Source organism: Salvelinus fontinalis, chromosome 4, assembly GCF_029448725.1.
Source record: "Salvelinus fontinalis isolate EN_2023a chromosome 4, ASM2944872v1, whole genome shotgun sequence".
Lineage (NCBI taxonomy): Eukaryota > Metazoa > Chordata > Actinopteri > Salmoniformes > Salmonidae > Salvelinus > Salvelinus fontinalis.
The window spans coordinates 53,815,863-53,838,103 of record NC_074668.1 but is presented as its reverse complement, the minus strand read 5'-3'; the positions used below and the strand labels follow the sequence as shown (position 1 = coordinate 53,838,103).

The 22,241-nt window shown below is 42.3% G+C and overlaps 1 protein-coding gene across 4 annotated transcripts in view; it reads left to right on the top strand.

Annotated features, from left to right (window-relative positions):
* LOC129854007 (rho guanine nucleotide exchange factor 28-like) overlaps positions 1 to 22,241 on the top strand; it is a 78,379-nt gene that overhangs the window by 31,657 nt on the left and 24,481 nt on the right. For 2 of the 4 annotated variants that reach the window (XM_055920594.1, XM_055920596.1), the window contains 7 exons: positions 8,697 to 8,824; positions 8,997 to 9,274; positions 11,628 to 11,823; positions 12,073 to 12,184; positions 13,500 to 13,542; positions 19,638 to 19,733; positions 21,045 to 21,168. In XM_055920594.1, coding sequence (XP_055776569.1) covers positions 8,697 to 8,824; positions 8,997 to 9,274; positions 11,628 to 11,823; positions 12,073 to 12,184; positions 13,500 to 13,542; positions 19,638 to 19,733; positions 21,045 to 21,168 — 977 coding nt within the window. Of the gene's footprint in view, positions 1 to 8,696; positions 8,825 to 8,996; positions 9,275 to 11,627; positions 11,824 to 12,072; positions 12,185 to 13,499; positions 13,543 to 18,722; positions 18,820 to 19,637; positions 19,734 to 21,044; positions 21,169 to 22,241 lie in introns of those variants that run through there. The other 2 variants (XM_055920595.1, XM_055920597.1) reach the window with 2 other exon arrangements.

The following is a 22,241-nucleotide window of genomic DNA, read 5'->3' as shown; positions in this document are numbered from 1 at the left end:
ATCGGGTTCTTGGTCACCTCCCTGACCAAGACCTTTCTCCCTGCATTGTTTAGTTTGGCCGGGCGGCCAGCTCCAGGAAAAGGCTTGGTGGTTCCAAACTTCTTCCATTTAAGAATGATAGAGGCCACAGTCTCATAGCAAAGGGTTTGAATACTTATGTTAATACGGTGTTTCAGTTTTTTTTGCTTTGTCATTATTCAGTATTGTGTGTAGATTGATGTAATAAATGTAAATAAATGTAATACATTTTTGAATAAGGCTGTGGAAATGTGGAAACATTCAAGGGGTGTGAATACTTTGCGAATGCACTGTAGATATCATTCTGTTTGTGGCAAAATTTTTGTTTGATAATTTAATTTGAAAAACTGCGTTTTGAGTCAAGCATTGTTTTGCGTGTCAGTTAACCATGTGACACGGAATTGGCACATGGAAAATATCTAACCAACTATTTTGCAAATGGTTCAGGCGATCTTAATTTCAAATTCTTAAAATCTTGTATCAACTAAATCTAAATAAATGTGCATGAATTTGCATAAGATAACCCATCAACAGTAAGTCTTGTGCCGTTTAACCTCTAATTCCTCCCAAACCCGGATCCGGGAGCACCCCCATCAGTAAAAAAGCTGACTAGCATAGCCTACCATAGTGTCACAAGTAAATACTAGCATCTAAATATCATTAAATCACAAGTCCAAGACACCAGATGAAAGATACACATCTTGTGAATCCAGCCATCATTTCTGATTTTTAAAATGTTTTACAGGGAAGACACAATATGTAAATCTGTTAGCTAACCACGTTAGCAAAAGACACCACTTTTTTTGCTCCACCAGTTTTTTACTCCATCAGTAGCTATCACAAATTCGACCAAATAAAGATATAAATAGCCACTAACCAAGAAACAACTTCATCAGATGACAGTCTGATAACATATTTATTGTATAGCATACGTTTTGTTAGAAAAATGTGCATATTTCAGGTATAAATCATAGTTTACCATTGCAGCCACCATCACAACTCAACCAAAGCGACTAGAATAACTACAGAGAGCAACGTTTATTACCTAATTACTCATCATAAAACATTTCTTAAAAATACACAGCGTACAGCAAATGAAAGACACAGATCTTGTGAATCCAGCCAATATTTCATATTTTTTAAGTGTTTTACAGCGAAAACACAATATAGCGTTATATTAGCTTACCACAATAGCAAACATCACAACAGCATTGATTCAAGGCAAAAATAGCGATAACGTATAAACCACCAAAATATATTCATTTTTTCACTAACCTTCTCAGAATTCTTCAGATGACAGTCCTATAACATCATATTACACAATGCATATAGAGTTTGTTCGAAAATGTGCATATTTAGCGGCACAAATCGTGGTTATACAATGAGAAAAGTTGCCAAGCTGCCCAGACAATGTCGGGAGAAATCTTTGGAGAGGCACCTATTCTAATCAATAAATAATCATAAACTTGACTAAAAAATACAGGTTGGACAGCAAATGAAAGACAAATTAGTTCTTAATGCAATCGTTGTGTTACATTTTTAAAATTAACGTTACTACAACATACAGCATGCGTTAAAGCGAGGCTACACTGAAATTAATGGCGGCTTATGCATTTAACATTTTTCAACAGAACAACGAATTATCAGCATAAACAGTTCTTACTTTTTGATGAACTCCCATCAGAATCTTGGGAAAGGTGTCCTTTGTCCAAAATAATCGTTGCTCGGTTGTAGAATGTCGTTTTCAACGTTGCAATTAGCAGTAAACAGTAGCATGTGAGCCAGAGATACCCAACTCCCTAGAACGCCACAAAAATAAATACCCGAAAATCGCAATATACTGACATAAACTGATATAATTCGGTTTAAAATAACAACATTATGATGTCTTTAACACCTATATCGAATAAAAACACAGCCGGATATTTCTAAGAGCTATAACCGAAGGTTCTAGTACGATATGCCAAGGTCCTCCATGCGTCAGAGCGAAGAGGGAAAAGACCAGACACTTCCTTTCCAAGCTATATATAAACTTTCAGATCTGCCTAGAGACTCCATTTCAAGTCTCACTATTCGCTAACAACCTCGGGAAGGCGTATGCAGTGCATCTCAACCAATAGAAGACAGGCAGATTTATAAACAGATCTCAGAACAGCTTGCAGAATTCTGCATCCTCACATCCACATAGGAGAATTGCTCTAAGTCCAGTTCTGTTTCACTCAGAGAAATAATTCAAACGGTTTTAGAAACTAGAGTGTTTTCTATCCAATAGTAATAATATGCATATTGTACGAGCAAGAATTGAGTACGAGGCAGTTTAATTTGGGAACGAATTTTTACAAAGTCGAAATGGCGCCCCCCTATTGACAAGAAGTTTTTAAGCTACAGGCACCAAATGAACTGCATTCTTTGAAATTTGTATCAACTATAACTACAGTTGAAGTCGGAAGTTTAAATACACTTAGGTTGGAGTCATTAAAACTCGTCTTTCAACCACTCCACACATTTCTTGTTAACAAACTATAGTTTTGGCAAGTCGGTTAGGACATCTACTTTGTGCATGACACAAGTAATTTTTCCAACAATTGTTTACAGACAGATTATTTCACTTATTTCACTTATAAATCACTGTATCACAATTCCAGTGGGTCAGAAGTTTACATACACTAAGTTGACTGTGCCTTTAAACAGCTCGGAAAATTCCAGAAAATGATTTAAAGGCTTTAGAAGCTCCTTTTAGGCTAATTTACATCATTTGAGTCAATTGGAGGTGTACCTGTGGATGTATTTCAAGGCCTACCTTCAAACTCAATGCCTCTTGCTTGACATCATGGGAAAAGAAATCAGCCAAGACCTCAGAAAAAGAATTGTAGACATCCACAAGTCTGGTTCATCCTTGCGATCAATTTCCAAATGCCAGAAGGTACCACGTCCATCTGTACAGACAATAGTATGCAAGTATAAACACCATGGGACCACACAGCCGTCATACCACTCAGGAACGAGATGCGTTCTGTCTCCTAGAGATGAACGTACTTGGGTGCGAAAATTGCAAATCAATCCCAGAACAACAGCAAACGACCTTGTGAAGATGCTGGAGGAAACAGGTACAAAAGTATCTATATCCACAGTAAAACGAGTCCTATATCGACATAACCTGAAAGGCCGCTCAGCAAGGAAGAAGCCACTGCTCCAAAACTGCCATAAAAAAGCCAGACTACGTTTTGCCACTGCCTATGGGGACAAAGATTGTACTTTTTGGAGAAATGTCCTCTGGTCTGATGAAACAAAAATAGAACTGTTTGGCCATAATGACCATTGCTATGTTTGGAGGAAAAATGGGGAGGCTTGCAAGCCGAAGAACACCATCCCAACCGTGAAGCACGGGGGTGGCAGCATCATGTTGAGGTGGTGCTTTGCAGCAGGAGGGACAGGTGCACTTCAAAAAATAGATGGCTTCATGAGGAATAAAAATTATGTGGCTATGTTGAAGCAACATCAAGACATCTGTCACGAATATCACCGAAGGTGGCTCCCCTTCCTGTTCGGGTGGCGCTCGGCGGTCGTCGTCGCCGGTCTACTTGCTGCCACCGATCCCTTTTTTCTTTTCGTTTGTTTTTGTCTAATTGGTTTCACCTGTTCCTTGTTTGGTTTTTGGGGTTGGGTACTATTTAAGTTCATTTAGACTGCTTGTGTTTGTGCGGGCTTGTTGTTATTGTACGTAGGAGGTGTATTATTTGATTTTGGGTTTTCGCTGTCCGGTTTTTGTAACAGTGGGTTTTGGGTTGTGTTTGCGCCTGTGTTTTGGCTTCACCCTATTTTTGTACCTGTTCCTGTTTCCTGTGGACATTAAAGCGTTTTTCCCATTAACTTCTGCTCTCTGCGCCTGACTCCACACCCATCATTCTCCTGACGTTACAACATCAGTCAGGAAGTTAAAGATTGGTCGCAAATGGGTCTTCCAAATGGACAATGACCCCAAGCATACTTCCAAGTTGTAGCAAAATGGCTTTAGGACAACAAAGTAAAGGTATTGGAGTGGACATCACAAAGCCCTGACCTCAATCCTACAGACCATTTGTGGGCAGAATTGATAAACAGTGTGTGAGCAAGGAGCCCTACAAACCTGACTCAGTTACACCAGCTCTGTCAGAAGGAATGGGCCAAATTTCCCCCAACTTATTGTGGGAAGCTTGTGCAAGGCTACCCAAAACGTTTTACCCAAGTTAAACAATTTAAAGGCAATGTTACCAAATACTAATTGAGTGTGTGTAAACTTCTGACCCACTGGGAATGTGATGAAAGAAATAAAAGCTGAAATAAATCACTCTCTACTATTTTTCTGACATTTCATATTCTTAAACTAAAGTGGTGATCCTAACTGACCTAAGACAGGGAATTTTTAGTAGCATTAAATGTCAGGAATTGTGAAAAACTGAGTTTAAATGTATTTGGCTAAGGTGTATGTAATCTTCCAACTTCAACTGTATGTACAGTGGGGCAAAAAAGTATTTAGTCAGCCACCAATTGTGCAAGTTCTCCCACTTAAAAAGATGAGAGAGGCCTGTAATTTTCATCATAGGTACACTTCAACTATGACAGACAAAATGAGAAAAAAAATCCAGAAAATCACATTGTAGGATTTTGAATGAATTTATTTGCAAATGATGGTGGAAAATAAGTATTTGGTCAATAACAAAAGTTTATCTCAATACTTTGTTATATACTTTGTTGGCAATGACAGAGGTCAAACGTTTTCTGTAAGTCTTCACAAGGTTTTCACACACTGTTGCTGGTATTTTGGCCCATTCCTCCATGCAGATCTCCTCTAGAGCAGTGATGTTTTGGGGCTGTTGCTGGGCAACACGGACTTTCGACTCCCTCCAAAGATTTTCTATGGGGTTGAGATCTGGAGACTGGCTAGGCCACTCCAGGACCTTGAAATGCTTCTTACGAAGCCACTCCTTCGTTGCCCGGGCGGTGTGTTTGGGATCATTGTCATGCTGAAAGACCCAGCCACGTTTCATCTTCAATGCCCTTGCTGATGGAAGGAGGTTTTCACTCAAAATCTCACGATACATGGCCCCATTCATTCTTTCCTTTACACGGATCAGTCGTCCTGGTCCCTTTGCAGAAAAACAGCCCCAAAGCATGATGTTTCCACCCCCATGCTTCACAGTAGGTATGGTGTTCTTTGGATGCAACTCAGCATTCTTTGTCCTCCAAACACAACGAGTTGAGTTTTTACCAAAAAGTTCTATTTTGGTTTCATCTGACCATATGACATTGTCCCAATCTTCTTCTGGATCATCCAAATGCTCTCTAGCAAACTTCAGACGGGCCTGGACATGTACTGGCTTAAGCAGAGGGACATGTCTGGCACTGCAGGATTTGAGTCCCTGGCGGCGTAGTGTGTTACTGATGGTAGGCTTTGTTACTTTGGTCCCAGCTCTCTGCAGGTTATTCACTAGGTCCCCCCGTGTGGTTCTGGGATTTTTGCTCACCATTCTTGTGATCATTTTGACCCCATGGGGTGAGATCTTGCGTGGAGCCCCAGATCGAGGGAGATTATCAGTGGTCTTGTATGTCTTCCATTTCCTAATAATTGCTCCCAGAGTTGATTTCTTCAAACCAAGCTGCTTACCTATTGTAGATTCAGTCTTCCCAGGCTGGTGCAGGTCTACAATTTTGTTTCTGGTGTCCTTTGACAGCTCTTTGGTCTTGGCCATAGTGGAGTTTGGAGTGTGACTGTTTGAGGTTGTGGACAGGTGTCTTTTATACTGATAACAAGTTCAAACAGGTGCCATTAATACAGGTAACGAGTGGAGGACAGAGGAGCCTCTTAAAGAAGAAGTTACAGGTCTGTGAGAGCCAGAAATCTTGCTTGTTTGTAGGTGACCAAATACTTATTTTCCACCATACTTTGCAAATAAATTCATAAAAAATCCTACAATGTGATTTTCTGGATATTTTTTCTTCTAATTTTGTCTGTCATAGTTGAAGTGTACCTATGATGACAATTACAGGCCTCTCTCATCTTTTTAAGTGGGAGAACTTGCACAATTGGTGGCTGACTAAATACTTTTTTGCCCCACTGTAAATGTGCACACATTTGCATAAAATAACCCACCAACAATAAGCCACCAATGTTGGAGGTGGCTTATGGTGGAGAAATGAACATTCAATTCTCTAGCAACAGCTCTGGTGGACATTCCTGCAGTCAGCATTCCAATTGCACACTCCCTCAAAACTTGAGACATCAGTGGAATTGTGTTGTGTGACAAAACTGCCCATTTTAGTGGCCTTTTATTGTTCCCATCACAAGGTGCACCTGTGTAATGATCATGCTGTTTAATCAGCTTCTTGATATGCCACACCTGTCAGGTGGATGGATTATCTTGGCAAAGGAAGAAATGCTTACTAACAGGGATGTAAACAAATGTGTGCACACCATTGGCTTATTGCTCCCAACTCATAGGAATCCCCACCCAGTTGACTCCTCTAAAATGGCAATGTCCATGCTAAAACTTGTTATATCCATGATGAGTCCTCTATCTATCTTCATGACAACAGGCACAACTCCGAAATGCCATGTGAATCAACTTATATCAGTGCATTCGTACCAACCTAACCAATCCGAAAATTATTTTAGATCAAATAAGCCTCACGTAGCAAATTAGCAATTACATTTTTATTGACCAAATTCTACACTTCTTGACCTCCATTCAAAAAGATGATTATTTATTTTTGTGGACAGACTTTGGGCTGCGTAAAAACTTTCGCCTCGCCTCTTCCGCCATGTGTTATGCTTGAATTTGACCCAAAACCAACGAGGAAGTCTGCCACAGTGTTGAGAGTGGTTGTATGAAACCAATCGGTATATCAAGCAAAGCTCTTAAGCGTGCCACACCGTTCTTAATTGACACTGATCAAAAATATAAACGCAATATGTTAAGCATTGGTTCCATTTTTCATGAGCTGAAATTAAAGATCCCAGAAATTTTGCATAAGCACAAAAAGCTGATTTCTCTCAAATTTTGTGCACAAATTTGTTTACATCCCTGTTAGTGAGCATTTCACCTTTGCCAAGATAAACCATCCACCTGACAGGTGTGGCATATCAAGAAGCTGATTAAACAGCATGATCTTTACATTTACATTTACATTTTAGTCATTTAGCAGACGCTCTTATCCAGAGCGACTTACAGTAGAGTGCATACATTTTTATTACATTTTACATACTGAGACAAGGATATCCCTACCGGCCAAACCCTCCCTAACCCGGACGACACTATGCCAATTGTGCGTCCCCCCACGGACATCCCGGTTGCGGCCGGCTGCGACAGAGCCTGGGCGCGAACCCAGAGACTCTGGTGGCGCAGCCGTAGACCACTGCACCACCCGCGCCTCCTTTACACAGGTGCACCTTGTGCTGGGGACAAAAAAAAGGCCACACTAAAATGTGCACAAATGTGTCAAGTTTTGAGGGAGTGTGCACTTGGCATGCTGACTGCAAGACTGTCTACCATAACTGTTGCCAGAGAATTTAATGTGAATTACCATAAGCATCCTCCTCCTTTGTTTTAGAGAATTTGGCATTGCGTCCAACCGGCCTCACAACCGCAGACCACATGTGCAACAATTTTACCTGTTTCATATAAGGAAATCAGTCACTTGGAATAATTTATTAGTCCATAGTCTTTGGATTTCACATGGGAATGTAGATATGCATCTGTTGGGCACATATACCACAGATAAGAAAAGGTAGGGGGGTGGATCAGAAAAGCAGTATCTATTGTGACCACATTTGCCTCATGCAGTGCGACACATCTCCTTAGCATAGAGTTGATCAGGCTGTTGATTCAGGATATCGTCACGGTATCTCTGTGCATTCAATTAGCCAACGATAAAATGCAATTATGTTCATTGTCCATAGCTTATGTCTGCCTGCCTGCCCATACCATATTTTGGGGCATTTCTTTGCTATACTGTGCTGTCCAAACTTGTGAAACCGGACCCAATCTGAACCAATCATAGACATCTACTGTATGTTTGGGCTAAATCAAGGCCGTTCTGGACCAAAAATCTATGTCAGTTGACGTTGAGATCAAGGCCGGTCTGGACCGCACCAAAAAAAAAGACCAAATTAAGAAATGGAACCAGTGACCCTGTTGTGCACAACCTTCTGAGCCATTAAGATCAATATCATGTTGGTAGGAGGCCATATATGAGAGGAGAGGGGAAGTGAGGAGAGGCCACATACATTATTGAGGTACAGCCCTAGTCTGCCTTGGAGTCATGCAGAAACACTGGGTGTCAGCCTCCTGTTCCCAAACAAAGACAAGCTACCGTGCAGGATGCATGATGTCACATCCTGTGTTTGTGAGACATGACAAGGCATTTCTTTGGAAACCACATGGAAAAACAGAACTTTCACATATTGAGAGGAACATACTGTAGATACATACTGTACTAATGTACTAAACTGACTGTAACTGATGCCTTAATAAGTGTTTATATTTGTTTTTTATATTGTCAGTGTTGTGTTTGTCCTCTTTGAAGTACCCTGTCAACCCGGTATGAATTGCCCCTTGGGATTAATTAAGTTGTATTGATTGTACTAGTAGGAAAGGTAACTAATAACGTAATATAAAATGTTCCCTATCTCTCGTGTGTAGAGAAGAGCCAGTCAATGAGGAGGGCCCAGGCTCTGTCCTCTACTCTGGCTGCTGCCTCCAGACTCTCAGCCATGATCCACCAACCAGGGAAGGACCAGGTGTATGCTAATGCCATGCTGGTGGACCAGGTGAGTTGTCGTAACCAGGTTTTTAACCAGGTAGATTCTGGTGGACCAGGTGATCTGTCATAATGAGGTTACAACCAGGTAGATGCTGGTGGACCAGGTTATAACCAGCCAAAACCAGGTATTGAACTGCTTTTGTGCCAGACACTGACCTCTCACCTGTGCCCCTGCTCAGGTGGATGACCTGGATATAAAGTACCGTTCTCCAGTGGAGGAGGAGGTGAGCTCTGTGCCACAGAGGAACAGCCCTGCCTGGGACTCCTTCTTTGGAAGTCTCCCTGGCTCCACGGCTCCTCACAGGGACCAGGCCTTCCTCCTTTCTTCATCTCCCTTGGCCTACCCCTTTCCTTTCTCTGGTGGTGGTAATAGGGGGAGGATCCAGCCGTCCGTCTCCCTCTCCTCTGGGCTCAGTCACAGAGGAACCAGTCGGCCTGAGAAGACCTGTGTACTGAGGTAAGTACCACACCCAAACACCCGCGCTCTGCTCTACCATGCTTGGTTAGTTATAGTTAAGTAAGGTCAAAAATATTTCTGTGGGTCTCATAATATGTTATTGTTGCATACTTACTGGAGTCTCAAAGATCTCCATGTTAATGTATTTTACAATGTAATTCCTCTAAAGATGTCAAACAAAAAACAAAACCGAAACTAACTTAAGCGTAAAATAAGCTTTTTGGTCCATTACTGTATCCAGTACAGTAGCTGTAACAGCAGTAGGGGTGAAAGTCACAGGAAGTCACAATGAACCATTCTCTTTGGTCAAGATGCCGGAGTGAGCAGACACTGAACAGTGCGATCATTCTGCACCCAAGGACTTATGGTTTCAGCTTATTTTACGAAAGACAAAAGGATGAATATTCATCAAAGTCTAGTAGAAGGTAAATGTACTAAAATGGAATAGTAAAGTGGAACTTGTCTGTCTGCAATGCATTAAAGACCATAATTGGTTAAAGAAAATTGTCATAAATAAAAAAGTATACCAGTTTCATTTAAGGACCAAAAAATTGACAGCTGTGTCATATAGATTGGAAAATAGTTGGGAGGAGATTTTCGATGTACCGAATCCATGGCACATGGTTGATGAACTGATATGCAAAATGACGCCGGATTCAAAAATGAATATACAAAATTCTTGCAACCAATAGGATGTTAGATACAGTTGAAGTCGGAAGTCTACATACACCTTAGCCAAATACATTTTCACAATTCCTGACATTCAATCCTAGTAAAAATTCCATGTCTTAGGTCAGTTAGGATCACCACTTTATTTTAAATATGTGAAATGTCAGAATAATAGTAGAGAGAATAGTTTATTTCAGCTTTTATCCCTTTTATCACATTCCCAGTGGGTCAGAAGTTTACAAACACTCAATTAGTATTAGCATTGCCTCTAAATTGTTTAACTTGGGTCAAATGTTTTGGGTAGCCTTCCACAAGCTTCGCACAATAAGTTGGGTGAATTTTGGCCCATTCCTTCTGACAGAGCTGGTGTAACTGAGTCAGGTTTGTATGCCTCCTTGCTCGCACACTCTTTTTCAGTTCTGCCCACAAATGTTCTATATGTTTGAGGTCAGGGCTTTGTGATGGCCACTCCACTACCTTGACTTTGTTGTCCTTAAGCCATTTTGCCACAACTTTGGAAGTATGCTTGGGGTCATTGTCCATTTGGAAGACCCACTGGCGACCAAGCTTAAACTTCCTGACTGATGTCTTGAGATATTGCTACAATATATCCACATAATTTTCTTTCCTCATGAAGCCATCTATTTTGTGAAATGCACCAGTCCCTCCTGCAGCAAAGCGACCCCACAACATGATGCTGCCACCCCCATGCTTCACGGTTGGGATGGTGTTCTTCGGGTTGCAAGGATCCCCCTTTTTCTTCTAAACAGAACGATGGTCATTATGGCCAAACAGTTCTATTTTTTTTCATCAGACCAGAGGAGATTTCTCCAAAAAGCACAATCTTTGTCCCCATGTGCAGTTGCAAACCGTAGTCTGGCTTTTTTTTGGCAGTTTTGGAGCAGTAGCTTCTTCCTTGCTGAGCGGCCTTTCAGGTTATGTTGATATAGGACTCGTTTTACTGTGAATATAGATTTTTTTATTACCCGTGTCCTCCAGCATCTTCACAAGGTCCTTTGCTGTTGTTCTGGGATTGATTTGCACTTTTCGCACCAAAGTACGTTCATCTCTAGGAGACATAACAAGTCTCCTTCCTGAGCGGTATGACGGCTGCGTGGTCCCATGGTCCCAATATACTTGCGTACTATTGTTTGTACAGATGCACGTGGTACCTTGAGGCATTTGGAAATTGATTCCAAGGATGAACCAGACTTGTGGAGGTCTACAATTCTTTTTCTGAGGTCTTGGCTGATTTATTTTCCCATGATGTAAAGCAAGAGGCATTGAGTTTGAAGGTAGGCCTTGAAATACATCCACAGGTACACCTCCAATTGACTCAAATGATGTCAATTAGCCTAAAAGGAGCTTCTAAAGCCTTGAAATCATTTTCCGGAATTTTCCGAGCTGTTTAAAGGCACAGTCAACTTAGTGTATGTAAACTTCTGACCCACTGGAATTGTGATACAGTGAATTATAAGTGAAATAATCTGTCTGTAAACAATTGTTGGAAAAAGTACGTTTGTCAATCAGTAAGTAGATGTCCTAACTGACTTGCCAAAACTATAGTTTGTTAAGAGATTTTTGGAGTGGTTAAAAAACGAGTTTTAATGACTCCAACCTAAGTGTATGTAAACATCTGACTTCAACTATATATATATATTTTCTCTCTTTCTTTATCTCTCAGTTCCAGTCTGGAACCAGTAGAGTGTGACAGTTGGGAGGAGGACACCCTGTGCCAGTCTCCCCCCTCCCTCCCCAACTTTTCATCTCCCTGGCAACGCTCTGACCTGCATACTAGCTCTGGGGACGAGAGGGACTCCTTTGACAACTCGTCGAACTTCAACAGTACACACTCTAACAATTCACACACACCTTCCAAGGTACTTCACACACACATGCACCCCCACTGCATGTACACACCTGCCAAGGTACTTCACAGACATACACTCACACTGCACACACTCACCTGCCAAGGTTCCACATAGACAGACGTGTGATTGTATTGTGCTGTTATAGTTATCCTCATATTTGGTTACTGGCTAAATGTGGCTGAAAGCTTAACTTGCTTTCTCTAATTTTAATGATACTCCCTTCGCTAATAATCCATGGTTCTTGTGTGTTTCCCTCAGGATCAGTCAGACCCACAGCTTCGTCTGCGCTCTTACTCCTACTCCTCCCCCAAGGCCCAGCTTTCACGCCCCCTGTTCACCCGAGATGCAGCGATCTCCGACCTGACAGAAGGTCAGTCACCTTAAACCCCTGACACCTGACTTCTCTCTTCCCAGGAACATGCGCCATGTGTCAGACAGAAGCGTGTTTAGGATAGCTTTGCAGCTGGGTTCTCTCTGTACCTCTTCAGGACCTGGGGTCAACACAGTGAAGTGTGTGTGTGTGTGTGTGTGTGTGTGTGTGTGTGTGTGTGTGTGTGTGTGTGTGTGTGTGTGTGTGTGTGTGTGTGTGTGTGTGTGTGTGTGTGTGTGTGTGTGTGTGTGTGTGCGTGCGTGTATAACTCCTACTCAGTTAGCCATCATGTGTCATTATCCTGTGTAGGTGGTGCATTCAGCAGCAGTGGCTGCTCCCTTCTTCAGGCTCTCTCTCTCTCTAAACTCTCTCCTTAACCCAGTTAGTAAGTACAGTCTTGAACAGCCCCTTTAGAAACACCGGTCTCCCGAGTTCTGCTATATGAATCTTTGGTTGCGCTTGCTGATGTATGGGGCTGACCATATTGTCAGTATTGTTGCAGTGATGTAGCCTGGGTGCCTGACTTCTACATTCAGCAGTCTTAACTACATCATTATCATATCAAGACAAACTGGCTGAAACAGGAACTAGACTGGTGCCCAGGCTATGGTGGGGGTGTAGCTATGTTTACAAATTGCATGGTCCTGTCAGAATCCTATTTGGAATATTAACCTCACATTAACTTGAGGCCAGTCTAATACAATGATAACAGGATATGAAATGAACACGGCTTGTCCGAAATGGTACCCTATTCCTATTTAGCATAGGGCACTGGTTTAAATTTCTGCACTATATAGGGAATAGGTTTCCATTTGGGATGCAGTACATGTGTTTTGTACTTTGAGTCTTGACAGTAATTGTCTTTGAGGGTTGGTTTGGTTTTGTTTCGTGGAAATGTTGTGGTTCTTTATGAGGAGAAGTTTTGTTTCTCTCATGGGGAAATGTTTTGGAATTGCTACCGTTTTTCTGTTGTCATCTTTTTCTCCTCCTGTTCTCTCTTTCTGTGATCTGTTCTTCCTCAGCAGCTCTTTCCTGTGTGTGTTGTTTCTCTCTCTACAGGGGTCTGCTGGACCTGGGGATTTATAAATGTTCTAAGTTACATCCTAAATGGCATCCTGTTCCATATATAGTGCACTACTTTTGACCAGAGTAGTATCTGCCCTGGTCAAAAGTAGTGCACTATATAGGAAATATGGTGCCATTTGGGACGTAGATTTTTAACTCTGCTTCTGGTGTTTATTAGTTGATGGGGACTCCTGGTGAGTCTCACTTTCCTTTTTACTCACATTACTGTCATTCCTTGTTACCCTTCCAGAGCATAGAGACTTCAACCTGACTGAGACACCCAGAGAGAAGAGGTATGGACAATCTTTCATTCTACTGTATTCTACAGGTCTTTCCTAAACATCTGAACTCAGACACAACGTTTTGAATGCTGTAGTTTTGGAAGTGATGCTAATACAATAACAACATGCATCATCGTTTGAAACAGATACAGTTGATACAATTTAATTATTTACTTGTCCATAACATTTTATTTATCTGGTGACGTTATCAGATTTAGTTTGTAAAGACTCTTTTCCATGTATGTTTTTTTTTATCATTCATGATGACTCATACTTTCATCTCAGCTCATCTCGCTAACGTCTCATAAATATGAGGTCTCATTCCCTAATATATTGCCATCGCTAAAGAAACAGTAATGCATTGCTAACAGCAGAGCGAGCATATGAGATGATGGTATAGCTAGTTAAACTACATACATTGTCTCAGTTAGCACACAGACAGTCTTACCCCGTCTCTACAACATCGACATTCTAAATGGTATTCCATTTTAACACAAGAAGGATTATGTCCATATTATTGTCAATATGCAAGTCTTGCTAAGTGGATGGGCCTCTACAGAATGTGTAAACGGTTCAGCCAAATGGTTACTTGCATAGTAGCAATATCAGAAATAAATAGTGTCAATATAAATAAAATAATATGCAGTATGTACTAGAACAATATCAATAACAATATCAGTGATAGACGAGGTAGTTACAGTGGGGCAAAAAATGATTTAGTCAGCCACCAATTGTGCAAGTTCTCCCACTTAAAAAGATGAGAGAAGCCTGTAATTTTCATCATAGGTACACTTCAACTATGACAGACAAAATGAGAAAACAAAATCCAGAAAATCACATTGTAGGATTTTTAATGAATTTATTTGCAAATTATGGTGGAAAATAAGTATTTGGTCACCTACAAACAAGCAAGATTTCTGGCTCTCACAGACCTGTAACTAGTTCTAAGGAAAATTTGCAGTATTTTTTTTTTGTGTACTATTTTTACATTATTAGCTCAGGAAATGTTTTGTGTCATTACATACAGCCGGGAAGAACTATTGGATATTAGAGCAGCGGTAACTCACCAGAACTACCAGCATTACGACCAGGAATACGACTTCCCTGGAGCAGGTCCTTAGTTCACTCTCCCCAGAGCAATTTAACTTATTCCAGAGGCTGACCTAAAACATTGCAGGCGGAGGAGAGTCACTTGAGGCGGCCTGCTGGTTCGACTTAGGATGCGTGCACAACACCCACCGTTTCCGAGTGTATTACTTGCTAATGTTCAGTCTTTGGATAACAAAGTAGATGAGCTGAGAGCAAGGATTTCTTTCCAGAGAGACATCGGGGCATGTAATATACACTGCTCAAAAAATAAAGGGAACACTTAAACAACACAATGTAACTCCAAGTCAATCACAGTTTGAAATCAAACTGTCCCCTTAGGAAGCAACACTGATTGACAATAGATTGCACATGCTGTTGTGCAAATGGAATAGACAACAGGTGGAAATTATAGGCAATTAGCAAGACACCCCCAATAAAGGAGTGGTTCTGCAGGTGGTGACCACAGACCACTTCTCAGTTCCTATGCTTCCTGGCTGATGTTTTGGTCACTTTTGAATGCTGGCGGTGCTTTCACTCTAGTGGTAGCATGAGACGGAGTCTACAACCCACACAAGTGGCTCAGGTAGTGCAGCTCATCCAGGATGGCACATCAATGCGAGCTGTGGCAAGAAGGTTTGCTGTGTCTGTCAGCGTAGTGTCCAGAGCATGGAGGCGCTACCAGGAGACAGGCCAGTACAACAGGAGACGTGGAGGAGGCCGTAGGAGGGCAACAACCCAGCAGCAGGACCGCTACCTCCGCCTTTGTGCAAGGAGGAGTTGGAGGAGCACTGCCAGAGCCCTGCAAAATTACCTCCAGCAGGCCACAAATGTGCATGTGTCTGCTCAAACGGTCAGAAACAGACTCCATGAGGGTGGTATGAGGGCCCGACGTCCACAGGTGGGGGTTGTGCTTACAGCAGGACGTTTGGCATTTGCCAGAGAACACCAAGATTGGCAAATTCACCACTGGCGCCCTCTACTCTTCACAGATGAAAGCAGGTTCACACTGAGCACATGTGACAGACGTGACAGAGTCTGGAGACGCTGTGGAGAACGTTATGCTGCCTGCAACATCCTCCAGCATGACCGGTTTTTTATTTTTTTTATTTTATTTTACCGTTATTTTACCAGGTAAGTTGACTGAGAACACGTTCTCATTTGCAGCAACGACCTGGGGAATAGTTACAGGGGAGAGGAGGGGGATGAATGAGCCAATTGTAAACTGGGGATTATTAGGTGACCATGATGGTTTGAGGGCCAGATTGGGAATTTAGCCAGGACACCGGGGTTAACACCCCTACTCTTACGATAAGTGCCATGGGATCTTTAATGACCTCAGAGAGTCAGGACACCCGTTTAACGTCCCATCCGAAAGACGGCACCCTACACAGGGCAGTGTCCCCAATCACTGCCCTGGGGCATTGGGATATTTTTTTTAGACCAGAGGAAAGAGTGCCTCCTACTGGCCCTCCAACACCACTTCCAGCAGCATCTGGTCTCCCATCCAGGGACTGACCAGGACCAACCCTGCTTAGCTTCAGAAGCAAGCCAGCAGTGGTATGCAGGGTGGTATGCTGCTGGCTTGTTTGCTGGCTGGTTTGGCGGTGGGTCAGTCATGGTGTGGGGTGGCATTTCTTTGGGGGGCCGCACAGCCCTCCATGTGCTCGCCAGAGGTAGCCTGACTGCCATTAGATACCGAGATGAGATCCTCAGACCCCTTGTGAGACCATATGCTGGTGCGGTTGGCCCTGGGTTCCTCCTAATGCAAGACAATGCTAGACCTCATGTGGCTGGAGTGTGTCAGCAGTTCCTGCAAGAGAAAGGCATTGATGCTATGGACTGGCCCGCCCGTTCCCCAGACCTGAATCCAATTGAGCACATCTGGGACATCATGTCTCGCTCCATCCACCAATGCCACGTTGCACCACAGACTGTCCAGGAGTTGGCGGATGCTTTAGTCCAGGTCTGGGAGGAGATCCCTCAGGAGACCATCCGCCACCTCATCAGGAGCATGCCCAGGCGTTGTAGGGAGGTCATACAGGCACGTGGAGGCCACACACACTTCTGAGCCTCATTTTGACTTGTTTTAAGGACATTACATCAAAGTTGGATCAGCCTGTAGTGTGGTTTTCCACTTTAATTTTGAGTGTGACTCCAAATCCAGACCTCCATGGGTTGATAAATTTGATTTCCATTGATCATTTTTGTGTGATTTTGTTGTCAGCACATTCAACTATGTAAAGAAAAAATTATTTAATAAGAATATTTCATTCATTCAGATCTAGGATGTGTTATTTTAGTGTTCCCTTTATTTTTTTGAGCAGTGTATTTTGTTTCACGGAAACATGGCTCTCTCTGGATAGTCTGTCAGAGTTGGTAAAGCCAGCAGGATTCTCAGTACATCGCTCAGACAGGAAAAAATATCTCTCAAGGAAGCAGAAGGGCGGAGGGGTGTGTTTCATGATTAGCGACTCATGGTGTAGTTCTAGGAACATACAGGAACTCAAGTCCTTTTGTTCACCCGACCTCGAATACCTCACAATCAAATGCCGACCATATTATCTCCCAAGAGAATTCTCCACCGTCATTGCCACGGCCATTTACACCCCCCCTCAAGCCGATACCACGACAGCCCTCAAAGAACTTCAATGGACTTTATGCAAACTGGAAACCACATATCCTGAGGTTGCATTTATTGTAGCTGGGGATTTTATCAAAGCAAATTTAAGGACTAGGCTGCCGAAGTCTATCAATATATCGACTGTACTACTCGCGCTGCTAAGACTCTCAACCATTGCTATTCAAACTTCCGGAATGCTTACAAGGCCCTCCCCCGCCCTCATTTATGCAAATCTGACCACAAGTCCATCTTGCTCCTCCCTTCCTATAGGCAGAAACTTAAACAGGAAGTACCCGTGCTAAGAACTATTCAAAGCTGGTCTGACCAATCGGAATCCATGCTTCAGGATTGTTTTGATCATGTGCACTGGGATATGTACCGGGTAGCTTTCGTGCCATTGTGGATTGCGCAGATGATTACGGGTCTCGTCCCTAGGGTTAATCATTGTCTGCGTGTGTATTTATTAAAGGTACTCCTCACTCTTTTGTTACTTGTTTGTTTGGTCTTCGTGCCCTTACACGGCAAGCCGGAATTTGGGGTATAGTAAAAACCCGTATTACGCATTTCTGCGCCTGTCTCCCGAATCTCTTCATACCAACGTGAGAAATGTCTTGAGTCATTTTGTTATGGCTATTCTAAATAAGTTCAGGAGTAAAAATGTACTTAACAAGTCACATAACAATTTGCATGGATTCACTCTGTGTGCAATAATAGTATATAACATGATTTTGGAATTTCAAACACAGATTCAACCACAAAGACCAGGGAGGTTTTCCAGTGCCTCGCAAAGGGCGCCTATTGGTAGTTGGGTTGAATACATTGAATATTTGTTTGAGCATGGTGAAGTTATTAATTATAAAGTCACTACAAAGATACATGCATCTTTCATAACTCAGTTGCTGGAGAAGAAGAAATCCACTCAGGGATATCAACATGATGCCAATGGTGTCACGCCTGCTCCCACTCCCCCTCTCTGGCGCTTGAGGGTGCCAGGTGGCCCATCATTACACACACCTGTCACCATCGTTACGCACATCAGCGCTTCATTGGACTCATCTGGACTCCATCACTTATTGATTGCCTCCCCTATATCTGTCTATTCCTCAGTTTCATCCCCATGTCAGCATGAATGTTGTTATTATTAGAGTGGTTTCACCTCTTTTCTGAGTATATAACCAGCTCCATCTCAGTGCGCTTCATTCTATAGCTTGACGACTCCGGATATATCCAGGAATGATAAGTATACCTTTTGTCTTCGTCTGTTATTGTCTAGTACTGTTGTTTTGCTAACTAGGGCCATCTACTTTAGTAGGCTGCCTGTCTTCCCATTAGCCTACTTAGTGTGTGAACTGCTGACTGCTATTAACTTGCAGATGATTGTTGACACATCAACCAGGATTAAGGGGAATGGCAATTTGTGACTGTTGTTTTGGTGGCTCAACATCCAAGGCATTCAAAGTTGGTCACCAAACATTTCTGTAAAAAACAACAACGATAAAGCCTCGCGTTCCTAATTTTTTTTCTTTGTTTTCGCTGTTGGCAGTAGTTGCATTTGATTCAGCAACCCTAGCGCCGAGAAGGTAAAGTGTTCCCATTTTAAACCATTTCATGTGTCTGAAGGTAGAACAAGGTGGGCAGAGCCAAGCACGAGCTAGTGAGATCCTATTGGCGCATTCTAGCATTTATTTGCATATTTTCGATAGGGAAGGCCTACACTGTAACGAGTGCGTGTGTAATAACTAAAAACTATTTTTTGGAACTTTGGCAAAAGGTAAAGTCTACAAAATGCAGTCCACTCTGTTTTGTACATATTATAGTTTTGGAAACAGAAAACTGTATGGAGATCAAATGTTTCATCGATGAGAAAATTTGAAGAATGTCAGCCAAACTCCATCTCGCTCCATCTTCTCCCAGTGCCGGCCACTGGGCTTCCACTCATCACCATATTTGGTAGCGGAAATGCCAATCGGATGCTTCACATTTATACATCTGGTGAAATGTCTGTTTCATTGTTCTATCTGTGTTATACCTGGCAGGCCCAGAGAGCAAATCAAGTGCACCTATAGGCCTACCGCTGGTCAATCAGATAGCTCAGATCACTGTTTCTCCACAGTTTCCTCGTGCCATGGGCTGTAAAAAGAACAGCAAATTTGATACTGTAGGATTTAAAAACGTTTAAAACCACGACTAGAGAGAGACTCAACCGGGAAAGATGATTTATTCTCAGGGTGGAACATTTGTAAAATACCTGGAAAATATTTAACCCTAGCGTACATGTGCTTAGACCACCCGGCCATGAGGCCTGTGCAGTAGCCTCAAGATCTGTTGAAAAGGGCTCAAGACAGACCTGGTAAGCAGTGACCTCCAGAACTCAGTCATCCAGTGTGTTTCACCATAGGGATGTGGGTTTCCGTAAGAGGGCCCAGTCTGCAGAGGACGAAGGCAGCTTGTCATCATCAATCCAACACCTCACCCTCTCAGAGTTCCTCAAAGAGTATGTCCCATTTCACCAATCTGGCTCCCATGCCACGCATGTGTAGCGCAACACCCGCCTGGCATAACCTATAATAACCCATTAACCCTGGCCACCATTTTCTTAGACTAAGCCTGGTATGCTCCAGGGTGAAGTTTCCCCTGGTTACAGATCTAGGATCAGATTACCCTCAGCCAATCTTAACTTTAACCATTAGTGGGGGAAAGGCAAAACTGACCTATGATCAGTGTCTAGTGGCAACTCTGTCTTGTTCACCCGATCTAATCATTTTTTAAAAACTAATCTAATAACAACTCAATATGACACCTACCTCTTTACAAAACTGAACCATACCGCAACTTCTTAACCAGCCACGATACACTTGTCTTAACCCTATCCTAGAGTTTTTTTTTATATCTATATATTATTATTATTTATTTTACCCTTATTTTACCAAGTAAATTGACTGAGAACTCATTAGTTACAGGGTTCATCCCTACTTCGTCCATCTGAAGAGAAGTGGAGCTCCTACCTGATGCCAACTATGATTCAGGCTAATGGCAGGATAGCTAAGGAATCCCAAATGGCACCCTATTCCCTATGTAGTGCCCTACTTTAATTGTATTTTTATTTTACCCTTATTTTACCAGGTAAGTTGACTGAGAACACAGTCTCAGTCAACTTAATGACCAGATCCCAATGGGCATTTTGACCAGAGCCCAACGGGCTTTTGTCTAAAAGTAAGGCACTATATATGGAATAGGGTGCCATTTGGGAGGCAACCCTTGTCTTTGAACTCTGTTACACCAGATGTTATCAGTATGGCTCGGTTCTGCTTCGTCGTGGAAAAACTGTGTATTGCATTGCATGTACTCTAAATGTCCTCCTGCCTCTAACAGAATACCTATCACCTGGAATGTCTACTCTACCTACTAGTAGTGTTATGAATAGCTGACATATTATGTGTCAAGCTCATGCCATGAAAACCATCGAGACATAATTTAAACTGTTGGGTTATTCAAAACTTTCCAAGTATGTTACTAAGAGTGATGGTATTTTTGACCAGGGGTGGCCAATCCTGGAGGCCAATCAATTTATCATGGTCTTCAATCTCTACAACCTGAATAGTTTTGCTCAGGTGTTAATGTGTTTGAGTTGACCACTCCTGGTCTAGATTAATGAGATAAACCTAGCTAGCCTGGTCCCAGATCTGTGTGTGCTCTTGCCAACTCCATGGCTCACTGTCAAGCCAGAAACAGACTGTAACCCAGGCTAAAACCTAGCTTCACTGTACTATGGAATGTCATACTGAAATTCCTTTCCTAAAAACAGGATTGAAGATGAGGAGTGGGATAAATACATAATTCCCTCCAAGGTTGAGTCGGAGAAATACAAAGTGAGCAGAACCTTCAGCTTCCTGAAGAGCAGGATGTCCAGCCCACGTAACAAGATCAAGGTGAGCGCCCCGGGGTGTAGTTTCCCCTAGGTACAGATCTAGGATCAGCTCCCCTCCCCCAATCCTAACCTTAACCATAAGTAGCAGAAATGCAAGACTGACCCAAGATCAGCATCTAGTGGCAAATTCAACCTACGTACACCCAAGTGAAATAGACAACAAACACTCTGTTGGTTATTCTCCAAGTTACAACAAAATATACTGTAGTACTACAGCAAAATCCAGTTCTTGGGTTAAAAGTTTAAGATTATCCAAACCAGACGTGCTACTGGACCTGTTGGACTCTCCCACACAAACCTTTTTACACCTCTGTCAGGATTACTATTCTGCTGGGAGCCATTGTCTGGGAATGGTGCCTTTGCTCGGGGAAGGGAAAATTCCCTTTCCATACATCTTAGCAACAGGACACAATGAAAACATCCTTTAATATAATCTACAGACCCCCAGCGCAGGGCCGGGATCCAAAACACATTCCATTATACACAATCACTCATATACCCATGTGCACTGAAAAGCACACACAGAAACAAAGTGAAACAACAGAAAAATAATAACACAATGACAAACAATAACTTAGCTTATACTTAGCTTGAAGTCGGAAGTTCACGTACACTTTAGCTAAATACATTTAAACTCAGTTTTTCACAATTCTTGACATTCAATCCTTGTAAATATTCCCTGTTTTATGTCAGTTAGGATCTCCACTTTATTTTAAGAATATAAAATGTCAGAATAATTGTAGAGAGAAGGATTTATTTCAGCTTTTATTTCTTTCATCACATTCCCAGTCGGTCAGAAGTTTACATACACTCAATTATTATTTGCCTTTAAATTGTTTCACTTGGGTCAAACATTTCAGGTAGCCTTGCACAAGCTTCCCACAATAAGTTGGGTGAATTTTGGCCCATTCCTCCTGACAGAGCTGGTGTAACTGAGTCAGGTTTGTAAGCCAGCTTGCTCACACACACTTTTTCAGTTCTGCCCACACATTTTCTATGGGACTGAAGTCAGGGCTTTGTGATGGCCACTCCAACTTTGTTGTCTTTAAGCCATTTTGCCACAACTTTGTAAGT